This window comes from Lithobates pipiens, unplaced genomic scaffold (assembly GCF_037356315.1).
Source record: "Lithobates pipiens isolate NorthernLeopardFrog02 unplaced genomic scaffold, aLitPip1_a1.2 Scaffold_18, whole genome shotgun sequence".
Classification (NCBI taxonomy): domain Eukaryota; kingdom Metazoa; phylum Chordata; class Amphibia; order Anura; family Ranidae; genus Lithobates; species Lithobates pipiens.
In genome coordinates, this window is record NW_027507758.1 from 284,206,851 (window position 1) to 284,233,753 (window position 26,903).

At 44.8% G+C, this 26,903-nt stretch overlaps 1 protein-coding gene across 5 annotated transcripts in view; it reads left to right on the plus strand.

Annotated features, from left to right (window-relative positions):
- ZUP1 (zinc finger containing ubiquitin peptidase 1) overlaps positions 1-26,903 on the plus strand; it is a 48,208-nt gene that overhangs the window by 20,437 nt on the left and 868 nt on the right. For all 5 annotated transcript variants that reach the window (XM_077487066.1, XM_077487067.1, XM_077487069.1 and 2 more), the window contains 4 exons: positions 2,673-2,861; positions 3,933-4,101; positions 11,168-11,322; positions 20,071-20,291. In XM_077487066.1, coding sequence (XP_077343192.1) covers positions 2,673-2,861; positions 3,933-4,101; positions 11,168-11,322; positions 20,071-20,291 — 734 coding nt within the window. The remainder of the gene's footprint in view (positions 1-2,672; positions 2,862-3,932; positions 4,102-11,167; positions 11,323-20,070; positions 20,292-26,903) is intronic.

Sequence of the window (26,903 nt, forward strand, 5' to 3'; positions counted from 1 at the left end):
AATCTGGCTACCATGCACAGCTGCGCCAATCGGCTTCCAACGTCAGCTTGTTCAATTAAGCTTTGGCAATAAAACCTGGAAGCTGATTGCAGGGTTGCAGATGGGCACTGATCAGGCTGCAGATGGACACTGATTAGGCTGCAATGATGGGCAATGGCGAGGCTGCAGATGGGCACTGATCAGGCTGCAATGATGAGGAATGGCGAGCCTGTAGGAGGGCACTGATCAGGCTGCAATGATGGGGAATGGTGAGGCTGCAGATGGGCACTGATCAGGCTTCATTAATGGGCAATGGCTAGGCTGCAGATGGACACTGACCCTTATTTTGCTTCAAAATTGTTTAAAATATTTTTTTTTTCCTGAAACTTCTCCCTTAAAATGAAGGAGCGTGTTATATGCCGATAAATGGGGTAATTATGAAACCACTCCGATTTAGACCCACTCAGCACAAAAGGGACATACAACCACATGGGGGGGGGGGGGGGGGGGGAAGAATGGAGGCATACAATAGTGTAATACCATCTAAAAAAAAAATCTTTAATCTTTAAAATACTCGATTCACATTTGTATGACAGAAAAAAATGCTCACAAGTGCTGTAGTAGTGAGGGGGGATAGGATCACCTATATTCCAGATCTGCAGCCCTGGTGTACACAGCGTTCGGAATGTCCTATGCCTCCTCTCCAAGCTACTTCCTACTTCCCACACGTCAGACAATCAGGCTCCTCTCCGCTTTGTCTGACGTGTTGGAAGTAGGAAGTAGCTTGGAGAGGAGGCATAGGACATTCCGAACGCTGTGTACACCAGGGCTGCAGATCCGGAATATAGGTGATCCTATCCCCCCTCACTACTACAGAACTACAGCACTTTATGAGCGTTTTTTGTCTGTCATACAAATCTGGGTTGAATCTGAATAGAGTATTTTAAAGATAAAGATTTTTCAGACGGTATTACACTATTGTATGCCTCTATTTTTTTTTCCCCATGTGGTTTATGTGAGGAGACTTGGTGGAAATAAACAGGAGATAATAGAATCCACATAGAGCTGGGCTGCCATTGGGAGCAGGAGGTTACCAGTGTGGAATATCTACATGCAGCAGCCAGCACATTAAAAGGATACATCAGAATGACCCAGACCATCTGCTGGTAACTACTCTAGGCTTCATTTTAAGCCCTTAATTAAGGTGAGGGTAAACCTGATGGGGAGGAGTGCACATTGCATGAAGGCACCTGATCACTTTATTCATTACTATGGACTATTGCTGAATATTTATATTTAAACTTTAAAACTTTATGGACTTTGTTGCAATATTTACTCAAATCACTTTGCATTGTGATTCACGGAGCACGAGCACTTTAATACTTTTATGATTATTAATTTTCAATATTATCTATATTGGTTTACAGCACTATCTTGTGTACCAATTGTGAGTAGGAGAGAGGCATATATATATATATATATATATATATATATATATATATATATATATAATCTCATATACAGTTTTGGGGTGAGAGGCAATACATCTACCTTAACATTTTTTCACCTTAATGCAAAAAATAAAAATAAAAAAAAGCCGCAAAATCAAAAACAAACAAGTGACTGAATATTTAAATTCATACAATACTGTAAGTGCAAAGTCCAGCAAATAAGGCCCCTTTCGCACGGGCGGCTGTTCTGCCGCTGTTTAAAAGCATGTTTTGTTGTTTTCGAAATTTCAAGACTCCAGGCACAGTGATCGCTTGCAGTTGCACATTGCGATTAGCAGCGTTTACTTGTGGCTGCGTTGGAACATTCTTGCCATTTCTGAAGTGCTTCCTGTCGTTTTTTCTTTCCTTCTTGCTGCTGCTATCCTCAGGAGAAATAGTACACTGTGATTACTTGCAGTTGTGTGCAGATAGCTGCAATAAAATTCTAAATCGCTCCCGGACGCAGTCTAATTTAAATTTTCTAACCGCACAAATCCCCATGTAACGAAATCGATGCTAAATACAGTGTGTGAATGGGGCCATAGGAAAGTGTTGTCTGAGTTTTAGCTGCGGTAGATAACTTGAGCTATCCGCAGCTAAAAGCTGAATTCTATCCGCCCGTGTGAAAGGGGCCTTAAGTGGAAAAAGTGTTTTTAAATAGCAAAGTCCAATAAAATGGATCCGCAGTCCATATATCCTATCATATAGATGTCTCCGCACTTCAAATTCCTGCGCATCTGCCACCGAGTGACACCATATAAATGAGCCTCTTACCACATCCAGTGGACCATTTGAAAAATGGTCAGAAGTGCTTGTTAAATATTTTTGAACAGGATAATCCAAGCACCAGACGCACGCCAATCAGCATTGCTCTCTCAACATAAGAGATATGGTAGGTGATAAAAAGTATATGCCTCTAGTGTAATCCATAAAACTTTTATTTAAAAAACATAGTAGCAAGTGACAAACACTTGTAAAATAATCCACAGGAAGATTAAAAAGTGAATAAAATGGGCAAAAGATATCAAAAATCCACATATGGCAGTACAGGTAAAAATGCTTTCCCAAAGCAGCAAGTAGTGTGACCTAAATTTATCAATACAAACCATTTTCTTCGGGTCAGATCATATGATTTGACTTATTGGTTACTTATGTAATAAACTTTGATTGCTTCTATTTTATTTTTTTTAATTTTTTTTAAAGGGGTCCTGGAAGCTCTACGTAGATATTATAACAATGCTGCTCCTGAGGTCAATCGTGTCTGGCTCTGCTCTTCATTGGACCACTTCAGTAATGCTGCAGGAGACAAAGGATGGGGCTGCGGTTTCCGAAATGTACAAATGCTTCTTTCTTCCTTACTGATGAGTGACTCCTATAAAAACAGTTTGCAAGGTATATTACATAGATTATACATTACATCCTTGCTATTTACTCCTCTACTCATTCCAAAAGGATTTCTTTCATAAAAAAAATATGTAGGCTTTCAGACTTCAGTCATAAAAATGGCGCATGAACACAACCTCTCTCCCTCCACTCCGTTTTCTCACCCACCATTGCTTGTCGCGACACCAACTTTTGCATTCTCTGCAGATTTACAAGTAATGTTCCAAGGAAAATGAGTAGAGGGAAGAAAACCTGGAACCTCTGTCAGTATTACATAGTTCTGTGCCCATTGGGTTTTTATAAAAAAAAACAAATTAAAATATGGTGATATCACTTTGAAATTGTTAGCTTTATCAGCGTCTATCATTTATTTGATTCTGTTATAATATATATATTTATCACATGCTGGTGCTATGTGCATTCCTAAGCTCTTCCCCCCCCCTTTTTTTTTTTTTTTTTTTGTCCCCATAGGGTGACCACATAGGAAATGAGGGGAAATTTACATCATGTGGGCAGAGATCACAATAAAAATGGTGTTCTATCTAGCTCTTTCCACTATAGCTTTAAAAAAAAAAAAAAAAAAAAAGTAATTCCATGCAGAACACCCCTAAGCATCATTTCCATCTAAAATGGCCACTTAGAATTTAAACAGTTCCATGAAAACAACCATCTTTGCTGTTACTTGTTTTTGTGGTTCTCCTGCTTCCAGCAGTCATACACATGTGGAAGAATGTAATAAGACCTATTAATTAGGACAGGTACAAAAAATAAAAATGTTTTCCATTTTATATTCAACGGCCTCCTATCTACAGAAAATTATACTAAATTAATAGATTAAAGGTAAGAGGAAAGGAAGAGAGGTCAGAAAAAAAAGTTTCTAATAAGATCAGTTTATTTTGTAAAGGAATAGTTTACATAATTGTGGATGAGTGCCTAGAAAGTAAAATCTATTCTACTGAGATATATCCTGTCAAGAGTTATAAATTACAGCTTACAGTTTACTACCTTATTTATTAGAAAGTGTTTGTTTTTTTTTTTTGTTTTTTTGTTTTTTTTAAACTGCTTTTTTATCAATTTCAGATTGCAGGTATATACCCTGTATTCCCAAGATTCAGGTTTTGATAGAAAATGCCTGGAGGGAAGGATTTGATCCACAGGGAGCCTCTCACTTCAGAGGGAAATTACAGGGTACAAAGGCATGGATTGGAGCATCTGAAATATATTGCCTACTAACATCTCTGCATTTAAAGTACGTTTACTAGTGTATGGAAAGTTTAAAGTGGAACTCAAGTCAGAACTCTCTTTTTGAAATTATATCTCTTTTAAAATCTATCTCTGGGCAATTTTTTAATGTCTGTAAACATCCCTCACTAAAGTCTGGGTGGTTCCAGCAACTCAGTAGAAGGACCCTGCAGGACATTGGAGGTGATGTAAATGTCCCTTGCCCAGTTAGAATATAACATTCAGGAATTATTTGGACTGAAGCCTTTTTTTCAGTGAGTGAGCCTCAAAGTGTTACTAAACCCACAAAAGTAAAATCAGTCTATATGCAGCACAGCATGCTTGTACCACTCACTGCAACTTAAGGGGTTAAATCTCTGCATTGTGTAAAAAGGCTGTTTTTATCCTGTATGTATAGATCCTTCCCTCCCTGCACTAACACAGGCAGAGTAGCCAACCTGTACATGCTCAGTTGTCTTTTATGCTGGAGAAAACATTTACTTGTTGATCAGAGCTAGCCAGGTCACATGATCTTGACATCACACATGTGGACATAGTAGAAATCCCCTCCAACCTGAACTCTGCAGTTTATCACTGACTGTGGTATACAGATGAGACAAAAAGGTATATAGTGGCAGTATTTTAATGTAGAAAGATGATTTATAAGCTGTGGACATGGAGGGTGGATGAACTATTTTTTTTTTTATATTACTGGGTTTAGTAACACTTTTTAAGGGCTTGGATGTATACACAAACATTTATTCCCCTAAAACTCCTTTTCTCTTTCGTTCGTTGACGGACACAGCACCTTAATTATATTGCCACCTTTAGGAGAGGACTAGGCAGAACACAAAAAAAATAGCACAGTACCGCCCAGGGGGCGGTCCTACTGCCTATAACCCCTCACTCTGCTCCCAGCAGCTCATTTTTTTTTTCTGCCTAGTCTAGGAGAAGGACCTGGCTCCCTGTGGGGACCAAAAAATAATATTTTTTGCTCATTTTGGTTCCTGTGATCTACAATCAACAGCCGGGCTGGGTGACAGGCTGGATAATATAGATCCTGGTAGTCTCCCCAGCCTGGCCATCGAGCGCATGCAGACCTTAGCTACGCGCTGGGTCGGCCGTGACAGGCCCCGTTCTGGTCCAGGGGTGGCTGGTGAGCTGTATGCTCCGGGCATACACATGACCGGGCTACTGCTGTCCAATTCACAGTGTGCCGTGGCCAACAGCCACCCCGTACTGCTCAGGTGATGGGTCTGTCTGAGTGCGTCCAGAAGTCCCTGCAGGAGGGGTAAGTATGGTTCCACCTGTTTAGGCAGGATGGAGCAGCTGTGTATTCCCTGGGAGGTCAATTAGGGGGTCTCTCTCTCTCTCTCTCTCTCTCCCTGCCCATTTCCCTCCTCCCCATTCTAAAGGGCGACTGTGTGGCTGGGCAAAGGGAATGCGGAGCACATACCTGGCCGAGGGTCCTCTGGGGGGGGGGGGGTCTTTGGGTCCTGGCAGGGGGCTATGCTGGGCGGTTGGTGGTCTGCTCATTTTTTTGGGTGTCTGTGTGCTGCCATGTGGGGGGAATGGTCACTGCTTGAACCGCGGCCATTTTCTTGTAACCGGCAGCCATTTTCCCTGCGTTTTCGGACGTATTTGCTGAGGCGGCCGGTGCCCATTTTCTGGTAGCCACAGGTCTGTTATACCCTAGTGCTGGGTGGCTGATTTAGACTGGAACATTGTGAAAACGGACACAGGAAACCTCGTGCCAGGCAGAGGGGAGAGCGTACGGCGGCAGCACAGCGCAGCACCTGGGTCAGGGTGGGGAGTCCTGTGGGGGGCCCCACAGTCTGTGACAGCTAGGAGGGTGGGCATTTTTTGTTGCTTGCCTTAGGTCCCTAAGGGTGACAGGTCAGAGTGGGATAGCATGGCGTCAGAGGCTGGTGCTTCTTCTCCAAACACCCCTGTTATAGCAACCGGTTCCACTGCAGCTGTGGTGCCTATGGATGCTCTGTCGGTGGTCCTGGAATCATTTGTTGCCAGGGTGATAAAAAATGCCCTCTCCGTCTTCTGGGGAGAGCTCTGATTCAGGCTTGGGTCCCGCTGTGGAAAGCGGCCCCTGTTCTGACGCTTCAGAGGATGAGGACCAGGACTATTCGGACAGTGAGGAGGAAAACTCTGCGTCTGTGTCAGCGCAGGAAAAAGCGCTAGTAGGGGCACTTATCACAGCAGTGCCGGATACCTTAAAGATAGAGGATACGGTGGGGGCATCTGCAGAGGTGTCTGTCCCTTTTGGGTCCCACAAGCTGGCCCGTGCTGCTAAGGTGTTTCCTTATTTAACTTATTTTGATAAGTTTTATTTACAAGGAGTGGGAAAGCCTGCAGCAGGCCTTTTCAGTCCCGAGACGAATGGTGGTGCGTTACCCCTTTGAGGAGAGTTTCCTGAAACAATGGACATCTCCGGTTATTGACCCCCCCAGTATCCAGGTTAAATAAGGTGACCACGATTCTGGTGGAAGGGTCCCCCTCTTTTCAAGGACCCTGCCAACAGAAGGGTCGAGGCGGTTGCCCGATCCATGTTTACGGTGGTGGGTTCAGCATTGCGGCCGGTGTTGGCCACGGCTCTGGTGTCACAAACGCTTACTGAATGGGCTAAGTTGTTGCACCGCGAGTTGGGGAAGGAACAGGTTTCCCCAGTCTGCAGGGAACTGGCAGACCAGTTGGTGCACGGCCTTCAGTCTGTCTGTGATGCGGCCCTGAATATGGCCCCTTTGCTTTCTAGAGCCTCAGTATCCGCACTAGTGCTGCGTCGCTTGATTTGGCTTAAATGCTGGTCTGCGGAGCTGGCAGATTTGCCCTTCCAAGGTGAGAAGCTACTTGGCGTCTTGCTGGATGACATTATTAAGAATGTTACGGGGGGGGGGGGGAGTACTTTGCTCTCGCAGTCCAGAAAGAGTAAGGAGCCACGCCATAGGCAGGAGCTCTCTTTCTGCTCAGAAGCACATTTTTCATCCGCCCAGGTAAGCGTTCCCAGTCCGACAATGTGCTCGCTGAGGGACAAAAGCGTCCCTGGTTTTACAAGCCGAACAAACCTGTGAGCAAATCGGCTGCTGCATGAAGGTTCCCCCCCCCGCCTGACTCTCGGGTGGGTGGTCGCCTTCGGGAGTTTGCAGTTCGGTGGACCTCTCTCCTTTCCGACCAGTGGGTCTGCGAACTGGTTTTGTCAGGCTACAAGATAGTTTTCTTTCTTGTCCGCCATACAGATTTTTTTCCCACCAACCTTCATCTTCTTCCGGCCTGTCGGGAGGCCGTGTTTGGGGCAGTACAGGACTTACTACTGCAGGGGGAGATGGTGCCTGTACCGACGTCGGAAAGGTTTCAGGGATTCTACTCCAATCTGTTTGTAGTCCCAAAGAAGGAAGGGGTCCGTCTGGTCCTGGATCTCAAGACCCTCAATTGCTTCGTGAAGGTGCGGAGGTTCAGGATGGAATTGATTCGTTCTGTGGTCGCACTTCATCAAGGGGATTTCTTGGCGTCTTTGGACATCAAGGACACATACTTTCATGTCCTCATATGTGTCAGACACCAGAGGTTTCTGCAATTTTTTTGGTCGTAAAGAGCACTACCAATTTGTAGCTCTTCCCTTTTGGCCTAGCAACGGTGCCAAGGGCCTTCACCAAGGTGCTGGCCCCAATTCTGGCATCCCTGAGACAACAAGGGATTGCGATCATTGGTTACCTGGACGACGTCCTACTGAGAGCAGCTTCTGCCTCAGATTTAAGGGAGGATGTGGCGATCACCATACAGACTCTCCGGGAGTTTGGTTGGGTGTTGAACCTCCAGAAGTCAGTGTTAGTGCCAACTCAGTACCTGGAGTACTTGGGGTTGATTCTGGACTCCTCAGAGGTGAGTCTTTCTCCCTCCGAACAAGCTGTAGACTCTTCAATCCACGGTGCAGTTATTGATGTCCTGCATGTGGTTGTCGCTGCGTTTTTTGCAAGTTCTGGGTCTTATGGTAGCCACTTTTGAGGCGGTACCATATGCTCAATTCCACACTCGAGTCTTGCAGAAAGAGATCCTGTCCAAATGGGACAAATCTCCGACATCCCTGGATTTTCAAATTCGAGTGAGCCAGCTAGTCAGGGCTTCACTTCTCTGGTGGCTGAGGTCTCCGGCTCTTCAGTCCGGGAAGTCGTTCCTTCCTTTTTAACGAACGACAGCCTGACCTGCTGGGGGGGGGGGGGCATCCAATTGGCCCAGGGTCACTGGACGCAGGAAGAATCCCGCCTGTCGATGTGCTGGAACTTTGCAATCATGCAGAGAGGCACCGCCTGAGCACCCAGAGGCTGCTGGGGCGTCCGGTTGGATCCAGTCGGACAACTCCACAGCGGTGTTGTATGTCAATCATCAAGGAGGGACAAGGAGCTCAGCTGCAGAGCTGGAGGTCTCTCACATCCTACAGTTGGCAGAGAGGCTTATGCCGGCTCTGTCAGCCGTATACATTCTGTACATAGAAAACTGGCAGGTGGGCTACCTCAGTCGTCAGTTGCTGGACCAGGGGGAATGGTCACTGCATTCGGAAGTGTTTCGGCTCATTTGCTTAAGGGTGGAGCGTGCCGGATGTGGATCCTCTAGACTCTCAGTTCAATCTAAAGGTGCAGAGGTTTGTGGCCAGGTCAAAAAATCTCCGGGCAGATGCGTTAGACACGTTGGTGGCCCCATGGGGGCATTATTGGCTGATTTATGCCTTTCACCTACTCAGACTCCTCCTTCATCTGCTACGCAGAGTGGAGGCTGAGAGGATTCCGGTGATTCTGATTGCCCCAGATTGGCCTCAACGTCCTTGGTACGCTGACATAGTATGAATGTTGGCGGATGTTCCTTGGTGGCTGCCGATGTGGGAGGACCTGCTGTCGTGGGGTCCGATACTTCACCCTGCTTTACCGTCACTGGTTTTTAATGGCATGGCTGTTGAAAGCCAGGTGCTGAGGGACCAAGGACTGTCCGGCTTCTGTAATTTTCACTATGGTGAGGGTGCGGAAGTCTTCTTCTTCCCGAAAGATTTATCATTGCACGTGGAAGGCCTACATCTCCATGTGTAGGAGATGAGGTGGCATCCGTGTACATATTCAGTTTCCAGGATCCTGCTGTTTTTGCAGCAAGGAGTGGATCAGAAACTTGCATCAAGCACCATTAAGGGCCAGATTTCAGCTTTGGCTGTCTTTTTTTAATTTTTTTTTTTATTTATTTTTTTTGTTTAGCGTCCTTTGGTGACTCACTCATTAGTGCGTACTTTTGTTCAGGGTGTTCAGCGTGTGGCCCCTCCAGTACGACCGCCGCTGCCCCCGTGGGATTTGAATCTGGTGCTCTCGGTGCTTCAGAAACTGCCGTTTTAAAACATTAGGGAGATCCCCTTATTGACACTCTCAGAAAGTAGTCTTTCTAGTGGCTATTGCATCTGCAAGGCAGGTTTCTGAGTTGGTGGCCTTGTCATGCAAGTCTCCCTACTTGATCCTCCACAAGGATAAGGTGGTGCTGTGTCCGCAGCCTTCTTTTCTTCCGAAGGTTGTCTCGGCCTTTCATCAAAATGAGGACATTGTACTCCCGTCTTTATGTCCTCGGCCGTCACATCCCAAGGAAGTCGCTTTACATTCTTTGGATGTGGTCCAGGCTCTGCAGGTGTATCTGTCTGCTACGGCTCCTTTCCGGAGGTTGGACTCTTCAGCTGGTCCGAAGAAGGGCCTGGCGGTCTCGTCGGCCACCATTTGTGGTTCAGGCTTATGCCATAAGGGGACGGGCACCTCCCTTTCCTGTCGGGGCACATTCTACCAGGGCAATTGGTGCCTCCTGGGCTTTGACATCAAGCATCTGTTTTCCCAGGTGTATAAGGTGACGACTTGGTCGTCCGTTCACACTTTCCCCAAATTTTAAAAGATTGATGTGGGTGCATCTTTGGATGCGTGCTTCGGCCTTAAGGTTTTGCAGGCGGCCGTTTGAGGTTGCGACTCCTCTGAGGAGGAGTTCTTTTCGTTATAGGTGCAGTTTATTTTCTTTCTGTTCCCACCCCTTGTTTTTGACACTGGTTGGGGACATCCCTAAGGTCAAGATTAAGGTGCTGTGTCTGTCAATGAACGAAAGAGAAAATAGGATTTTTGTACTCGCCGTAAAAATCCTTTTCTCTGATGTTCATTTACAAACACAGCACCCACCCCTCTGATTTATGTTTGTACTGCTTTTTGACGAACTGAGCTGCTGGGAGAAAAGTGAGGGGTTATAGCCAGTAGGTCTGCCCCCTGGGTGGTACTGTGCTGGTGTGTGTGTGTGTGTGTGTGTGTGTGTGTGTGTTTTTTTTTTTTTATTTTGTTTTTTTTTTATGTGTTCTGCCTAGTCCTCTCCTAAAGGTGGCGATATAACCCTAAGGTTAACATTAAGGTGCTGTCTGTCAATGAACATCAGAGAAAAGGATTTTACGGTGAGTACAAAAATCCTCTTTCTCTTTTCTCTACTGGGGCAAAAGCAGGGGAATGCAGCTTAGAATATGGTTCGATGTGACAGTTAAAGGAGAAGTCCAGTCTGAGCTTTTTAGGCTGGGCTTCTCCCAAGGGTCACAGGAGTGAAATTAGTTTTGTACTCCTGTGACCCGTTTCAGCGGAGAGCAGTCTGAAGTCCGTTCTCCGCTGATGTCACTGTAATCAGTCGAGGCAGCGCATCATCCCGACTTCCCAAGTCTGGATCCGCCAGCTGCCATGACTGATGGCCATTCCCCGCCCCTCCACAGCTCAGTGCTCCAGTGAGTGTGGAGAGGCACAGAGGAGAGCTGCTGATTGACAGTCAGCAGCGCTCCTCTCGGATCTGTGAGGACCGAGCCATCGACTATGTGCAATGCAGAGCATAGCAAAAGCAGATAAGTTCATATTGCTGCATATCATCAAATTATCATCAAATTAACACTGCATACAAGAGACTTTCAAATTCTTTACTAGTACCAGCAGCATCCCCCAGAGGTGTTTTATATGCACAGTGTCATGTACTCCCATGAAGTGTTCAATATAAACGCTTTCTACTGTAGAAACGTATTACACATTTAGTATGTCTTCAATTTTGCATAGGTGTCGAATTCTTGACTTTCACAAGCCAAGCAGTTCATCAGGAACACATCCTCTGTTGTTTGAATGGGTTCTAAATTACTATTCATCGGATGCTTGTCAAGCTACAGGCAAAGTCACATGGTCAACCAAACCTGCCATTTATTTACAACACCAAGGTATTGTGCAACTTAATCACTTTTTATATCTCTGTTTCCTTTTTATACAATTACAGGGCTGCTTTCCTTCTAATGAACATTTTATTTACATTTTTTTTTTTTTTTTTTTTTTTTTCTGTTTACAAAAAGCCCTGTACTTGTATACTAGAGTTGCTTGGACTACATAACCTAACCCCACTTGGTTTCACAGAAACCAGACAGCATTTATTAATTATATTGTTTTTTTAGTGAGGGACACAGGAATTATTTGATCTTCAGGTGGTTTTGCCACTTGCAAGAGGATTGGACACAAAAAAAAATAAAACGCCTAGTCCAGATTTACCAATACTGGTGCACACAGAAAAAAAAAAAAATCAAAGAAGGAAAAGGTGCTAGAAAATAGATTAGTCAGCACTGGTGTCATCTGCTGTGTATAGTGTTGCATGCCCTCTGCTCTATTTCCCACCATATACAGTGAGGGGAAAAAAGTAATTGATCCCCTACTGATTTTGTATGTTTTCCCACTGACAAAGAAGTTATCAGTTTATAATTTTAATGGTAGGTTTATTTTAACAGTGAGCAAGAATATCCAGAAAAATGCATTTCAAAAAAGTTATAAATTAATTTGCATTTTAATGCGTGAAATAAGTATTTGACCCCTTCCCAGAATATGACTTTAGTAGTAGTACTTGGCAAAACCCTTGTTGGCAATCACAGAGGTCAAACATTTCTTGTAGTTGGTCACCAGGTTTGCACATATCTCAAGAGGGATTTTGTCTCACTCCTCTTTGCAGATCCTCTCCAAGTCTTTAACCACTTTAAGACCGGACCATTTTGCTGGTAAATGACCAGAGGTCTTTTTACACTTTGGCACTGCGCTGCTTTAACTGGTAATTGCGCGGTCATGCAATGTTGTACCCAAACAAAATTTGCGTCCTTTTCTTCCCACAAATAGAGCTTTCTTTTGATGGTATTTGATTGCCTCTGCGATTTTTATTTTTTGCGATATAAACGTAAAAAGACCGCAAATTTTGAAAAAAAATGATATTTTCTACTTTTTGTTATTAGAAAAATCCAATAAACTCAATTTTAGTCATACATTTAGGCCAAAATGTATTCAGCCACATGTCTTTGGTAAAAAAAAAGTCAATAATTGTATATTTATTGGTTTGCGCAAAAGTTGTCACATCTACAAACTAAGGTACGTTTTCTGGAATTTACGCAGCTTTTAGTTTACGACTGCCTATCTCATTTCTTGAGGTGCTAAAATGGCAGGGCAGTACAAAACCCCCCCAAATGACCCCATTTTGGAAAGTAGACCCCCTAAGGAAATTGATAAGAGGCATGTTGAGCCCATTGAATATTTTATTTTTTTGCCTCAAGCGATTGAATAATGACAAAAAAAAAATTTTTTTTTTTTTTTTACACAAAGTTGTCACTAAATGATATATTGCTCACACATGCTATGGGCGTATGTGAAATGACACCCCAAAATAAATTCTGCTGCTTCTCCTGAGTACGGGGATACCACATATGTGGGACTTTTTGGGAGCCTAGCCGCGTACGGGGCCCCGAAAACCAAGCACCGCCTTCAGGCTTTCTAAGGGCGTAAATTTTTGAGTTCACTTCTCACTACCTATTACAGTTTTGAAGGCCATAAAATGCCAAGATGGCACAAAACCCCCACAAATGACCCCATTTTAGAAAGTAGACACCCCAAGCTATTTGCTGAGAGGCATGTTGAGTTCATGGAATATTTTATATTTTGCCACAAGTTGCGGGAAAATTACAAACTTTTTTTTTTTTTTTTTTTTTTTCACAAAGTTGTCACTAAATGATATATTGCTCACACATGCCATGGGCATATGTGAAATGACACCCCAAAATAAATTCTGCTGCTTCTCCTGAGTACGGGGATACCACATATGTGGGACTTTTTGGGAGCCTAGCCGCGTACGGGGCCCCGAAAACCAAGCACCGCCTTCAGGCTTTCTAAGGGCGTAAATATTTGACTTCACTCCTCACTACCTATTACAGTTTTGAAGGCCATAAAATGCCAAGATGGCACAAAACCCCCACAAATGACCCCATTTTAGAAAGTAGACACCCCAAGCTATTTGCTGAGAGGCATGTTGAGTCCATGGAATATTTTATATTTTGCCACAAGTTGCGGGAAAATTACAAACTTTTTTTTTTTTTTTTTTTTTTTCACAAAGTTGTCACTAAATGATATATTGCTCACGCATGCCATGGGCATATGTGAAATGACACCCCAAAATAAATTCTGCTGCTTCTCCTGAGTACGGGGATACCACATATGTGGGACTTTTTGGGAGCCTAGCCGCGTACGGGGCCCCGAAAACCAAGCACCGCCTTCAGGCTTTCTAAGGGCGTTACAGTTTTGAAGGCCATAAAATGCCAAGATGGCACAAACCCCCCCCAAATGACCCCATTTTGGAAAGTAGACACCCCTAAATTTAGGGGTACACTAGTGAGACTAGGTAATAAATGGCGGGTGCCCTGAAACTATAAAAAAATAACTAACCAACCAGCGTCACCTGTAACAGTTATATGGTGATCACTGGTGAAAGGGTTAACTAGGGGGCAATCAGGGGGCTTTATGCGGTAGTATATGGGGGTCCCTGGCGCTATAAAAAGCTGCGGCGAACCTAAATACCTACTTGCCTAACTAGCGTCACCTGTGACACTAATACAGCGATCAGAAAAACGATCGCTTATTAGGCTGGGTTCACACTGGAGCGATGCGGGAACGCCACGAATGCGCGGCGGGTTCCCGCATCGCATGCCTCCCGGCGGCAGTTCACACTGCCCTATGCGAACTGCTGGGAGTGTCAGTGAAATGTTACTGACACCCCCAGATCAGTTCGCATATCGCAGTGCGATCTGAAAACTCGGATCGCATGGTGTGAACACCCATGCGATCCGATTCTGCTGCGGGCCAAAAAAAGGGTCCCGTGCGAATTTGCGGCGGGTGTGGCGGGTGCGGCGAATGGCTGAACTCGAATCGCACAGAGATCGGATGTGATTTGCACTGCAGTGCGGTGCGAATCACATCCGTTCTCAAACCGCTGCAATCTGAACCCAGCCTTAGTGACACTGGCGACGGGGGGTGATCACGGGGTTAAACCTTTATTGGGGGGGTTAGGGGGGTACCTTAGAACTAAAGGGGGCTAACCCTAACTGCCCTAACAGTTATTAGTCACAAATGACACCCGCCGGGTGATCAGGGGGTTAAACCTTTATTAGGTAATAAATGGCGGGTGCCCTGAAACTATAAAAAAATAACTAACCAACCAGCGTCACCTGTAACAGTTATATGGTGATCACTGGTGAAAGGGTTAACTAGGGGGCAATCAGGGGGCTTTATGCGGTAGTATATGGGGGTCCCTGGCGCTATAAAAAGCTGCGGCGAACCTAAATACCTACCTGCCTAACTAGCGTCACCTGTGACACTAATACGGCGATCAGAAAAATGATCGCTTATTAGGCTGGGTTCACACTGGAGCGATGCGGAAACGCCGCGAATCCGCGGCGGGTTCCCGCATCGCATGCCTCCCGGCGGCAGTTCACACTGCCCTATGCGAACTGCTGGGAGTGTCAGTGAAATGTTACTGACACCCCCAGATCAGTTCGCATATCGCAGTGCGATCTGCAAACTCGGATCGCATGGTGTGAACACCCATGCGATCCGATTCTGCTGCGGGCCAAAAAAAGGGTCCCGTGCGAATTTGCGGCGGGTGCGGCGGGTGTGGCGGGTGCGGCGGGTGCGGCGAATGGCTGAACTCGAATCGCACAGAGATCGGATGTGATTTGCACTGCAGTGCGGTGCGAATCACATTCGTTCTCATAAACCGCTGCAATGTGAACCCAGCCTTAGTGACACTGGCGACGGGGGGTGATCACGGGGTTAAACCTTTATTGGGGGGGTTAGGGGGGTACATTAGAACTAAAGGGGGCTAACTCTAACTGCCCTAACAGTTATTACAGTCACAAATGACACCAATGCAAAAAAAAAAAAAAAAAAAAAAAAAAATGACATTGGTGTCACTGTGACTGGGGGGCAGGGGTAATTGGGGGGGTGATCGGGGGGTAAAGGGGGGGTGTGAGTGTGCCTGGCATGTTCTACTGTGTGTGTAGAGTGTTGGTGCAACTCACCGATCCGCTCTCCTCCGTGTCGGAACGGAAAATACCGACACGGAGGAGAGAATACATCACTTCCTCTCCTGTGTTTACATTACAGGAGAGGAAGTGATGTCACGGGGGATTTCCATTCGTCGAGAGCGATCGCGAGGGGGTGGCCATGAATGAATGGCCGTCCCCTCATCCCTGATCTCTCCCGAACGAATGCCGACCGCCGCAGGCACCGGGGGGGGGCCCGATCGGGCCCCCCACCCGCGGGCAGGCATGGACTTATATATACGCCAATATGCCTGCCCGTGCCATTCTGCCGACGTATATCGTCGTGCGGCGGTCGGCAAGTGGTTAAGGTTTCGAGGCTGACGTTGGGTAACTCGAACCTTCAGCACGTTTTTAATGGAATTTAAGGTCTGGAGACTGACTAGGCCACTCCTGGACCTTAATTTGCTTCTTCTTGAGCAGCTCCTATGTTGCCTTGGCCGTGTGTTTTGGGTCATTGTCGTGCTGGAATACCCATCCGCGACCCATTTTCAATGCCCTGGCTGAAGGAGATTCTCACCCAAGATTTGACGGTACATAGCCCCGTCCATCTTCCCTTTGATACAAGGAAGTTGTACTGTCCCCTTAGCAGAAAAACACCCCCAAAGCATAATGTTTCCACCTTCATGTTTGACGGCAGGGATCGTATTCTTGGGGTCATAGGCAGCATTCCCACTCCTCCTCCAAACACGGCGAGTTGAATTGATGCCAAAGAGCTTGAATTTGGTCTCATCTAAACATAACACTTTCACCTAATTCTCCTTTTGAATCATTCAGATATTCATTAGCAAACTTTAGACAGGCCTGTACGTGTGCTTTCTTGAGCAGGGGGTCCTTGCGGGGTCTGCAGGATTTCAGTCCTTCACAGGGTAGTGGTGTTGTTTTCTTGGTGATTATGGTCCCAGCTGCCTTGAGATCATTGACAAGATTCTCCCGAGTAGTTCTGGGCTGATTCCTCACCATTCTCATGATCGTTGAAATTCCACGAGGTAAGATCTTGCATGGAGCCCCAGACCAAGGGAGATTGACAGTTTTTTTTTTTCTTCCGTTTGAATAATCGCAACAACTGTTGATGCTTGACGATGGTCTTGTAGCCAATTCCAGCCTTGTGTAGGTCTACAATCTTGTCCCTGTCATTCTTGGACAGCTGTTTGGTCTTGGCCATGGTGGAGAAATTGGAATCTGATTGCTTCTGTGGACAGGTGTCTTTTATACAGGTAACATGCTGAGATTAGGAGCCCACCCTATCAGAGTGCTCCTAATCTCAACTTGTTACCTGTATAGAAGACACCTGGGAGCCAGAAATGTTGCTGATTGATGGGGGATCAAATATTTATTTCACTCATTAAAATGCAAATCAATTTATAACTTTTTTTGAAAATGTGTTTTTCTGGATAATTTTGTTGTTCTGTCTCACTGTTAAAATGATAATTAACTACCATTAAAATTATAGACTGATCCTTTCTTTGTCAGTGGGCAAACATACAAAATCAGCAGGGAATCAAATACTTTCTTCGCTCACTGTAGCAAGTATGCATTTCCCCACTGTTGCTTCTGCCTGAAAAGAGCCGAGCTTTGATTCTTGCTGCCTGCCTACAGAGACTTTGAAAAACTGTGACTGTCCAACCCTCAAATGCTACCAGATGTCTGGAGTTCATGAAGTTTTTGCCTTTATAACTTTAAGTGATAAATATGCAAAACATAAATATTTAACACATTCACTAAATGTATTTTTTTGTGTGAATTGACTACCTTTTGAGATAAATACCAAATGAGTTATTTTAACTCAAATGTATGCAGTATTTTATCTCTTATGCCGCATACACACGACCGTACTTTGCGGCAGACTAGTTCCGACTGTCTTCCCGACGGCCTTTCCGAATGAACGGACTTGGCCACACACAACCGAACTAAGTCCATTCGAAAGTCTGTTCGTTTTGAACATGATGATGTAAACGGGACTAAACAAGGAAGTTCAATAGCCAGTAGCCAATAGCTTCCCTTGCGTTGTATTTGGTCCATCGGACTAGCACACAGACGAACGGTTTTCCCGATTTTAGTCCATCGGAATTGAGTCAGTCAGATTTGAAACCTGTTCTATTTCTAGGTTCGTCTGATAGTTTTTCTGAAAAAAATAAAATAAAAAATCAGACTAGCCCACACACAATCGGATTGTCTGACGGACTAATCCTTTCGGACCTAGTCTGCCGGAAAGTCCGGTCGTGTGTATGTGGCATTACTGTGAGCCATTACATTGCTAACTGTGGCTGCAGTATGTCTGGGACTAAATGCTGAAGGGAGCAGGGGCAGTTCGGATGGCGTCAGTCCTGCTCTACCAGGAGACACCAGCAAACTTTCTATTAACCGCTTTAGTGCTGCTTGCTGCATGCCTACTGATGGTGCTCAGTAAAACTGACCTCTGATGTTGGAGTTTATCTCGTTCCGAGTCTTCCTTTTCAGTAATTAATGTTATTTTATAAAAATCGTGATTAAAAATACAAAAAATGATTTAGGTGTAAGAATAAAAAAAAAAAAAATCTATATAAAAATCAAAAAAACTATGTGAAAAAAATCAAAAAAATAATAAATAAGTGAAGAGAGTCATATATGTTGCATGTGAAATAATGACAGTGGAAAAACTTCTGAAACTCACCAATTCAACAGACAAGTGCATATAAAAATGTGTATGTAACAGCTGGTGTGATCCTACAGACTCTGGCTGTATCATCATATTCATCCTACACAGGTATATCAGATATTGCACATTTGATCCTTGTGGGGCACAAAACAAGCAGCCAGATGGCTTCTTACCAGATCCGATGGACTCCTAATTACAGGAGTCGTTCTCGCAAAAGTGACTGAAGGATTCAGCTTCTGGTCTCCAGCTCTCCAGTAATCTGCATGCACACCTCCTGTGTTTCTCCTCAATCAAGGGGCTGTTTTCCTGGATCGTGAGCCACAGGCCTCACAACTATTTCCATAGTGTTTTAGCAAAAAAAGTGATTCTTTATTTAGCTTTTCAATTTTTATTTAGATTTTTTTTGAATTCTTGCACATAAATCATTTTTTGTATTTTTATCACGATTTTTATAAAATTACATTAATTATTTCAAGGGTGTTTTTATGCACACATGTTCCCTATTTGTATTTGTGCAACTTTTTGTGTTTTTTAGTAATATTGTTTGGATTAAGTATGTAATCTTATAAATTTGCAGCATATATAGTTATATATACTATATTAAAATATAGTATATTTTCACCTTTTAGAGACAAGCGCAGAATTTATTTACTTTTACAGGTATGTGTGACTGCTGTACGTTTTCAGCTGAGTGTTTTTTCACAATCCTGCAGCATCCAATGAAATTACCCAGTAATTTGCTGGCTCTCATTGCAATGGCCACAAGTGTACTCCTACACCCTCTTAAGCAGATTATATATTTGATTTATGCACAGCATTAATTGCTTCTCAGCCATTGGCTGGAGTGACTGCTTGACTTCGGGTCCTTGACTAAGCTTGTCTCCGTTGCTCTGGAAGTCACAATCTCCTGCTATTACTCCCAAATTAAAAGAGAAAAAGAAGAGTGGGACTTTGAATGAAGCACACAGTCAACAGTGGGGGATAGGTGGGGTCAAAAATTTATATTTGAGATCTATCATAATAAAATTTATACAGGGTAATAATTTCACAGTATAACTCCTCTATATACATATAGGAAGATGGTAATACATGGATAGTGGAGAGAAATTGTAACTATACCACCTATGGGACTTACTGTTACATAAAAAAATTGATAATCAGAATAATATACAAATATTCATATAAATAAAATTGAGCACATGATCGGTTTAAACATTGCATGCACAAAAGGCTTGACGCGTTTCATGGAGTTTTTATCCTGTCTTCAGGAGCAAACGTGTATGTCTGAAATGAAATATATGGGTTTCTAAATCACTGCCTTTATAAAGAAAAAAACAAAAGAGGGTATAGATCAGTGATATCCCCTTATCTGGGGAATACTCACAACCGCCTTGTAAAAGTGCAACTTTGAGAGCTGGAAGCTCCCCTAAGGGGGCTCCACATGACAACATCAGGGGAGGACAAATATCCACCCAAATTAAAAGGGATTGTTTTTGGCTCTGAAACTAGAGGTTTAGCCTGTTTCTTCTACCAGCACTGTTCCCAGTTTTTTGGGTCATTTTTAATTCTTATAATTACATTTCTAAAGTATTACCAAGCTGCCCAAATCGTCCCACTAGCAGCTCTATATGCAGCTTGTGAAGCCTTCTTGTGGATGGAAGCTGACAGCATTGCCCCTATAAATTTAAAATCTTTCTCTGGACCCCAACCCCCGTCTTCTGTCCACTTATCCTTTAATCCTCTTAAACTCGCTTTAACGATTTAGCCCTCCCTCAAATAGTCTAGAAAATTTCTTTCCACATACCTTCCCAGTATTTGTTGCTGCTGACTTTTAATTTTTGTTTTTGAGGGGGGAGGGTGGGGGGAGAAATCCTCTTTAAACATGTCTACATGAATTCTTCACTTTTTACTAAATGTGCATTAAATTAACGCAGGTCACAGCCGCACAATAGTGGGACTTGAGGAAAGGAAGAATAAAACCTACTGTCTTCTAATATTTGATCCTGGACATCCACCAGAAGTTTTGCGGAGACTGACCAAGCATAATATAGATAATGCTGCTATGAAACCCCTCCGTAAATATCTAACCGGCTTGAAGCATAAGCAGTACCAGATTGTGGCAGTAGAGGGAGCCCTCTCTCCTGAAGAAAAAGCAGTAAGTTTTGGTGTACCTGCAATATGTTTTTGTTACTGTGTTTTGTCTGTTTTGAGTCTTAACCCATTCAGTGCAGTTTTTATCATCTTTTCCCAAGGCGTCTTTCAGGACAGCACCTGAGAGATAGCGACTCCACCCTCCTCGTTAGGAAACACCTTCTTCCTCCAGACTTTAAAGGGAGGCGCCTCCCTACCACACATCAGTTTTTGTGTTTCCTCCGGCCCGGAGGGAACACCTTTTGGGAAGGAGTCTGTTTCTCTTAGGTGTTCCTGAGGGACTAGGCTTCTTTCCCTTTTTTTCCTCCTTTAGAGACCCGCTGTCCTCCCGACCTACCCACGCCTCGTCAGCGGTAGCAAGCGGGCTCCTCTTCCCCTCTTGTGCTCGGAGAGAGCCGAAGACTCGGTGGCCCGCACGTTCGTAGGCGCGGCGGCGCGCGTGTGCCGCCGCCATGTTTGTTTTCGGCGGTCGCGCCGGAAGTGACAGAGCGGGTCATCGGGTCAGCTGAAACGTCGTTTCCGGCGTGGACGCAGGGGGGAGGAGGGAGGACAGGTGCTGGTGCCTATTTCCGCTTCCGGTCCGGTGCAGCTGCACGGCGTGACTCCGGAGGCGGCGTTTAGCCACAAGTGGATCTCTGCACAGCTGATTATGGAAGATTCAGCGTCTGCAGCGGTGGGGACAGGCACAGGCACCAGCAAGGCCCAGGTAAGAGGCAGCAGTTAAAGTCTGCCTTTCTTTTTCTATTTCCTGGCGTTTGGTCTCGCTCTCTCCTTTCTTTTTTCCCCCCTGGTGGCAAGGGGCCTGTCTGGGCACTAGAAGCTGACTGGTTTCTTCTTAGTGCACCTGTGTGGTGATCCCTATCAAAGCTGAGACTGGGTCTCACTAAGGGTTCCCTGGTTTTTTTCCCTTTTTTGTCTTTTTCTTCATAGGCTAAGAGCTCTGACCCAAAGAAAAGATGTCCTTCTTGCAGGGCCAAGCTGGGAGAAAATTGGAAGAAAACCTTATGCAGTCCCTGCATTACTTCTTTAGTTAAAGAGGAATCTGCCTCTGTATGTGAGGATCTGGTGGCCTCTGTAAAGAAGGAGCTGTACGCCACGATCCAGAATTTTCGTGACTCACTAGCAAACCCGGCTGCTAGTCAGCCTTCCACTTCAGAGTCTTCCCAGGGGTCTCTCTCAATCCCGGTGTTAGAATCTCTGCCTGAAGACCCTTCAGATAGGGAAAAGCAGTCCACTGCTCTTTCCGTTAAAGATTCGGAAGAGGAGTTGGAGGATTCTGAGGTAGCCCCCTCTAAATTCAAACTGTCCCTTGAAGAGGTCGATGGGCTCCTTAAAGCCATTCATGCTACGCTTGGTTTAAGTGAGGAGAAAAAGGAATTATCACTCCATGACCGCATGTATGCTGGGTTGGATGAGCCTAAGGGCCGAACATTCCCAGTTCATCCGGTCATCTCTGAGGCCATTAGGAAAGAATGGCAGGATCCAGAGAAAAAGCCCTTTTTCTCCAAAGCCCACAAAAGGCGTTTTCCTTTCGAGGAGGACCCTGCAGCAGTATGGAACAAGGTGCCCAGACTGGATGCCGCCTTTTCCCAGGTTTCAAGGTCCACAGATCTGTCCTTTGAGGATATGGGAGTTTTGAAAGATCCGATGGACAAACGCATGGATCTTTTGCTCAAGAGATCATGGCAATCAGTTATGAGCAATTTAAAACCAGCAATGGCCACAACGTGTGTAGCCAGAAATTTAGAATACTGGATTAACCAGTTAAAGTCACATATAGCTGCAGATTCCCCTAAACAGGAAATCTTAGATTCTTTTCCTACCCTGATTACGGCAGTGGCCTATGTTGCAGATGCCTCAGCTGAGGCAATTAAGATATCGGCCAGGTCAGCAGCTCTAACTAATGCTGCAAGAAGAGCCTTATGGCTTAAAACCTGGCCGGGTGACTCGGCTTCAAAGAATAAGCTGTGTGGGTTACCCTTTTCAGGAGACTTGCTCTTCGGCTCTGACCTCGATAATATTCTTGACAGGACAGCCGATAAAAAGAGATCCTTTCCGGTCAAAAAGAAAAAGCAGGTACCAAAGCGTCTTTTTCGACCTCAAAAAACTCAGGATCAGGACAGCAAGTTGCAAGGGAGAAGGAAAAGTTGGTCCGCCCCGAAGCCGAAGGGTAGAGGCGGAATTCTCTTCCGTCCTCCTACACAGGCCGAAAAATCGCAATGACTCGTCTCTGCGGGTGGGCGGAAGACTACAAGAATTTCTTCCGCAGTGGTCAGGGATAACTTCAAATCAGTTTATCCTGACCACTCTCGCGCAGGGTTACTCACTCGAGTTTGTCAACGACCCCCCAAAAAGGTTCCTGATTACCAACACCCCGCGGGATCCAGTAAGGGCCCTGGCCATGAAGTCCTCTCTAGAGGAACTGATGCAACAGGGCGTAGTAGTACAGGTACCCCTGCAAGAACAGCAGGAGGGGTTTTATTCCCATGTTTTCCTAGTAAAGAAACCGACAGGGAAGTTTCGGTTGATTCTCAACCTAAAACCTTTAAACGAGTCCATAAGGTACAGGAAGTTCAAAATGGACTCAATTTTTTCGGTCAGAAACCTGTTGACGCCAGGATGTTTTATGGCGTCAGTAGATTTAAAAGACGCATACCTACATGTTCCGATCTCTCCCCAGTCTCAGAAGTTTCTCAGGCTGGCGGTGAGGTTGGGGGGTATGGTTCATCATCTCCAGTTCAGGGCCCTACCCTTCGGCCTGTCATCATCTCCCCGAATTTTTACCAAAATAATGGCAGAAGCTTTAGCGCCACTGCGTCTTCAGGGAATCGCAGTTATTCCTTATTTAGACGATCTGCTGTTTTTCGCCCCATCCAGCGAGGAATTGCAGACCAATCTAGGCAAAGCTCGCAGCCATCTGGAGGCGTTGGGTTGGATTTTGAACCTCCAAAAGTCGTCCCTAAACCCATCTCAGGAGATTCGGTTTTTAGGGTTTCTAATAAATTCGGTGGAGCAAAAAATCTTCCTTCCCTTAGACAAAAAGGACAGGATTTCCGGTGCAGTGTCTTTATTACAGACCAGCCAAAATCTGACAGTAAGACAGGTTATGTCAGCTTTGGGAGTTCTGACTTCAGCAATGCCAGCAGTCCAGTGGGCAAGAATGCATTTCAGGTGTCTGCAGGCTTTCCTTCTAAAATCTTGGGATCACACAGTGGCATCCCTAGAGGCAGAGGTGAGAATGTCAACCCAGGTAAAAAGGTCCCTATGGTGGTGGAAAAGACAGGAGGTCTTATCGGAAGGGTTAGTCTGGGCTTTTCCAGTCGGGAAAAGACTAACAACCGACGCCAGTTCCTGGGGGTGGGGAGCCCATCTAGGAACACGTTTCACTCAGGGGTCCTGGGCCAAAGAGGAGACAATAAGGTCCTCAAACTGGAGGGAACTCAAGGCGATTGCCTTAGCTCTGGAGTTGTTTGTTCAGGAACTGCAGTCCCATCACGTCCAGGTCCTAACAGACAATGCCACGGCAGTGGCTTATTTAAACAGACAGGGGGGTACAAGAAGCAGGTCGCTTCAGGTACTGGCCATGGAGATTCTTCGGTGGGCGGAAAAACATTTGTTATCCCTATCAGCAGTCCACCTAAAAGGGGATCTAAACAGGGTAGCGGACTTCCTAAGCAGAAACGCTATTCGGGAAGCAGAATGGTCTCTAAACCCGGAGGTATTCACAATGATTGCCGGAAAATGGGGTTTACCAGAAGTAGACCTGTTCGCCTCAAGGGTGAACGCCCAGGTTCCCCAGTTCTTTTCCCTGGACAGTCGCGATGGCTCGCTGGGCACAGATGCGCTAGCTTATCCATGGGAATTTCGTCTTTGCTATGCTTTCCCCCCATTTCAGTTAATCCCGTTAATTTTAAGAAAAATTCAGAGGGAGAAGGTACCAGTTATTCTAATCACGCCCTTTTGGCCAAAAAGGGCTTGGTTTTCGACAGTTCTAGGCCTGGCAATCAAGCCTTGTTGGCGTCTGCCCCTCAGACACGATCTGTTGTTGCAGGGCCCAGTGAACCATCCAGGAGTGGCCAGCCTGGCTCTCACGGCCTGGTTTCTGAAAGGCAGCTCCTTAGGAGCAAGGGGTTTTCCAACCGTTTGATCTCGACCCTTTTAGCAAGTAGGAAAAGGGTTACGAGGGCCATTTATTCTAAGGTCTGGAAGCGTTATGAAACTTGGTGTTTGTCAGCCGCCCAGGTGACAGGGAGCCTTGTCTCCATCTTGGAGTTTTTACAAGATGGTGCAGACAAGGGACTGGCAGTTAGTACCCTGAAGGTGCAAGTAGCAGCCCTGACGGTGTTCTTAGAAAAATCTGTGGCCTCAGATCCGCTGGTGATCAGGTTCTTTAGAGCTCTTAAAAGATCTAGGCCAGCTCCTGTTAAGGTTTTTCCTAGATGGGATTTGTCGGTAGTCCTACAGTCTCTAACAAAAGGGCCTTTTGAGCCTCTTGTGGAGGCTTCCCTTAGGTTTCTCACATTAAAAACCGTGTTTCTGATTGCCATTGTCTCTGCACGCAGGATCAGTGAGCTAAATGCTCTGTCAATTAAAGAACCATATCTTTCCATTTTTCCTGACAGAGTTATTCTTAGAACAGATGCAAAATTCTTACCGAAGGTAGCTTCAGTTCAGAACCGTATACAGGACATAGTACTGCCAACGTTTTGTGTTAACCCCAAAGGAAATAAGGAGACTTCTTTCCATACTTTGGACGTCAGAAGGACTCTGCTGAGTTATTTAGAAAGGACGGAGTCCTTCAGGCGTTCAGATTCACTGTTTGTACTTTTCTCAGGAAGAAAAAAGGGTTTTCAGGCTTCTAAAGTTACTTTAGCTAGATGGCTGAAATTAGCTATCTCAGAGGCATATTCCCAGGCAGGGTTATCTCCTCCAGCAGGAATTTGTGCACACTCAACCAGAGCTCTGGCGTCTACGTGGGCAGAGAGAGCTGGTGCCACCCCTGAGCAGATCTGCAAGGCGGCGACGTGGTCGAGTTTTCACACATTTGTGAAACATTATAGACTGGATCTCACTTCTGCCAGCGATCAGGCGTTTGGCAGAAAGGTCCTGCAAGCTGTTGTCCCGCCCTAAGGGGTAAGTCTCTGTTATCCTCTCAGGTGCTGTCCTGAAAGACGCCTTGGGAAAGACCAAGTTAGACTTACCGGTAACTTGTTTTCCAGAAGTCTTTCAGGACAGCAAGCATCCTGCCCTATGGTATTATATTATGCTACGCTGTGACTAACGTATGTGTTTATGTGTTCCAGCCGGGGCCGGAGGTTCTCTTCTACAACTGATGTGTGGTAGGGAGGCGCCTCCCTTTAAAGTCTGGAGGAAGAAGGTGTTTCCTAACGAGGAGGGTGGAGTCGCTATCTCTCAGGTGCTGTCCTGAAAGACTTCTGGAAAACAAGTTACCGGTAAGTCTAACTTGGTCTTTCCAGCAAAGAATATTCAGCTCAGTAGATTATTTTATATTTGAGAGATCACCTAACATACAGTTAATAGTAGATTAAGTGCATGTTAGATAAAAATTATCTGATTGTTCTGGGTTCTTTTTGAATTAGCATGGTTATAAGGAGGGTTATAGTGTTTAGAAAAGCAGGAAGCTGCAAACCAATGTCATCTTTTGTCTTCCATTTATATTTAACGTGGATATGGCACACTGTAACCCCCCCCCAGGATCCCCCTTTTTAAATGTTTCTTCCAATATGAGCTTGATCAAAGAGTTGGGGGAGCAGGACGGAAATGCTCTTTTATGCAGTGTAAAATGAATATAAATTGTGGTAAGGCTTACAGGGATACATTATATTACAAAAACTATAATATGATGCTCAAAGTATCATAAAATGATCTGTTCAAACATCTCTCAAGACAAAATCTATAGCAAAACATTGTATCGATCACAAACAATCTCCTAAAACTATGAGGTATATTTATTCTTGAAAATCTTCTATAAAGATACAAACCGTTTAAAAACGAACGCAGATAAAAGTGAATCCACTCCAGGACATGAATAAGAGAAAACCATATAATTTAATATATTGATCCAATATTGTTGGTCTATAGAAGACCAGCATTTTAAAGTATTTAAATGCTTCTAAAAGGAGAAATGAAAAAGGGTTTAAAAATGGCGTGAGGTAAGGGGGGAGGGAAGAACAGAGTTGGAGAAAGATCATAAAGTAGCTAAAGTAATCAAATTCATGCTAATGGATAGCATCAAATTTAAAATGTATTTATTTAAGGTTTCCAACTTGAAGATACTTTTCTTTTACTTGTTAAGAAAAACAAAAACAAAAAAATATGTAATCTCCCCTGATGGGGTTATCGATCCTTTCTATGATTTGAAACCTAAAGGAATCCACATTACAAAATGGCATGCTACATTAGTATTTTTATTGGACTGATATAAGACAGGTGGTCTCAGGTCTATCAGTGACTTTTATGGCAAGTCACACAGGAAACAACAAAGACAATATACCTTGTTTGGCAATTCATCAACTGCTTATTCTCAAATGAATGATCAATAGCACTAGACTGGAGAATGGCCAGGTAGAGACAACTTGAATAAGCAGACCCACAC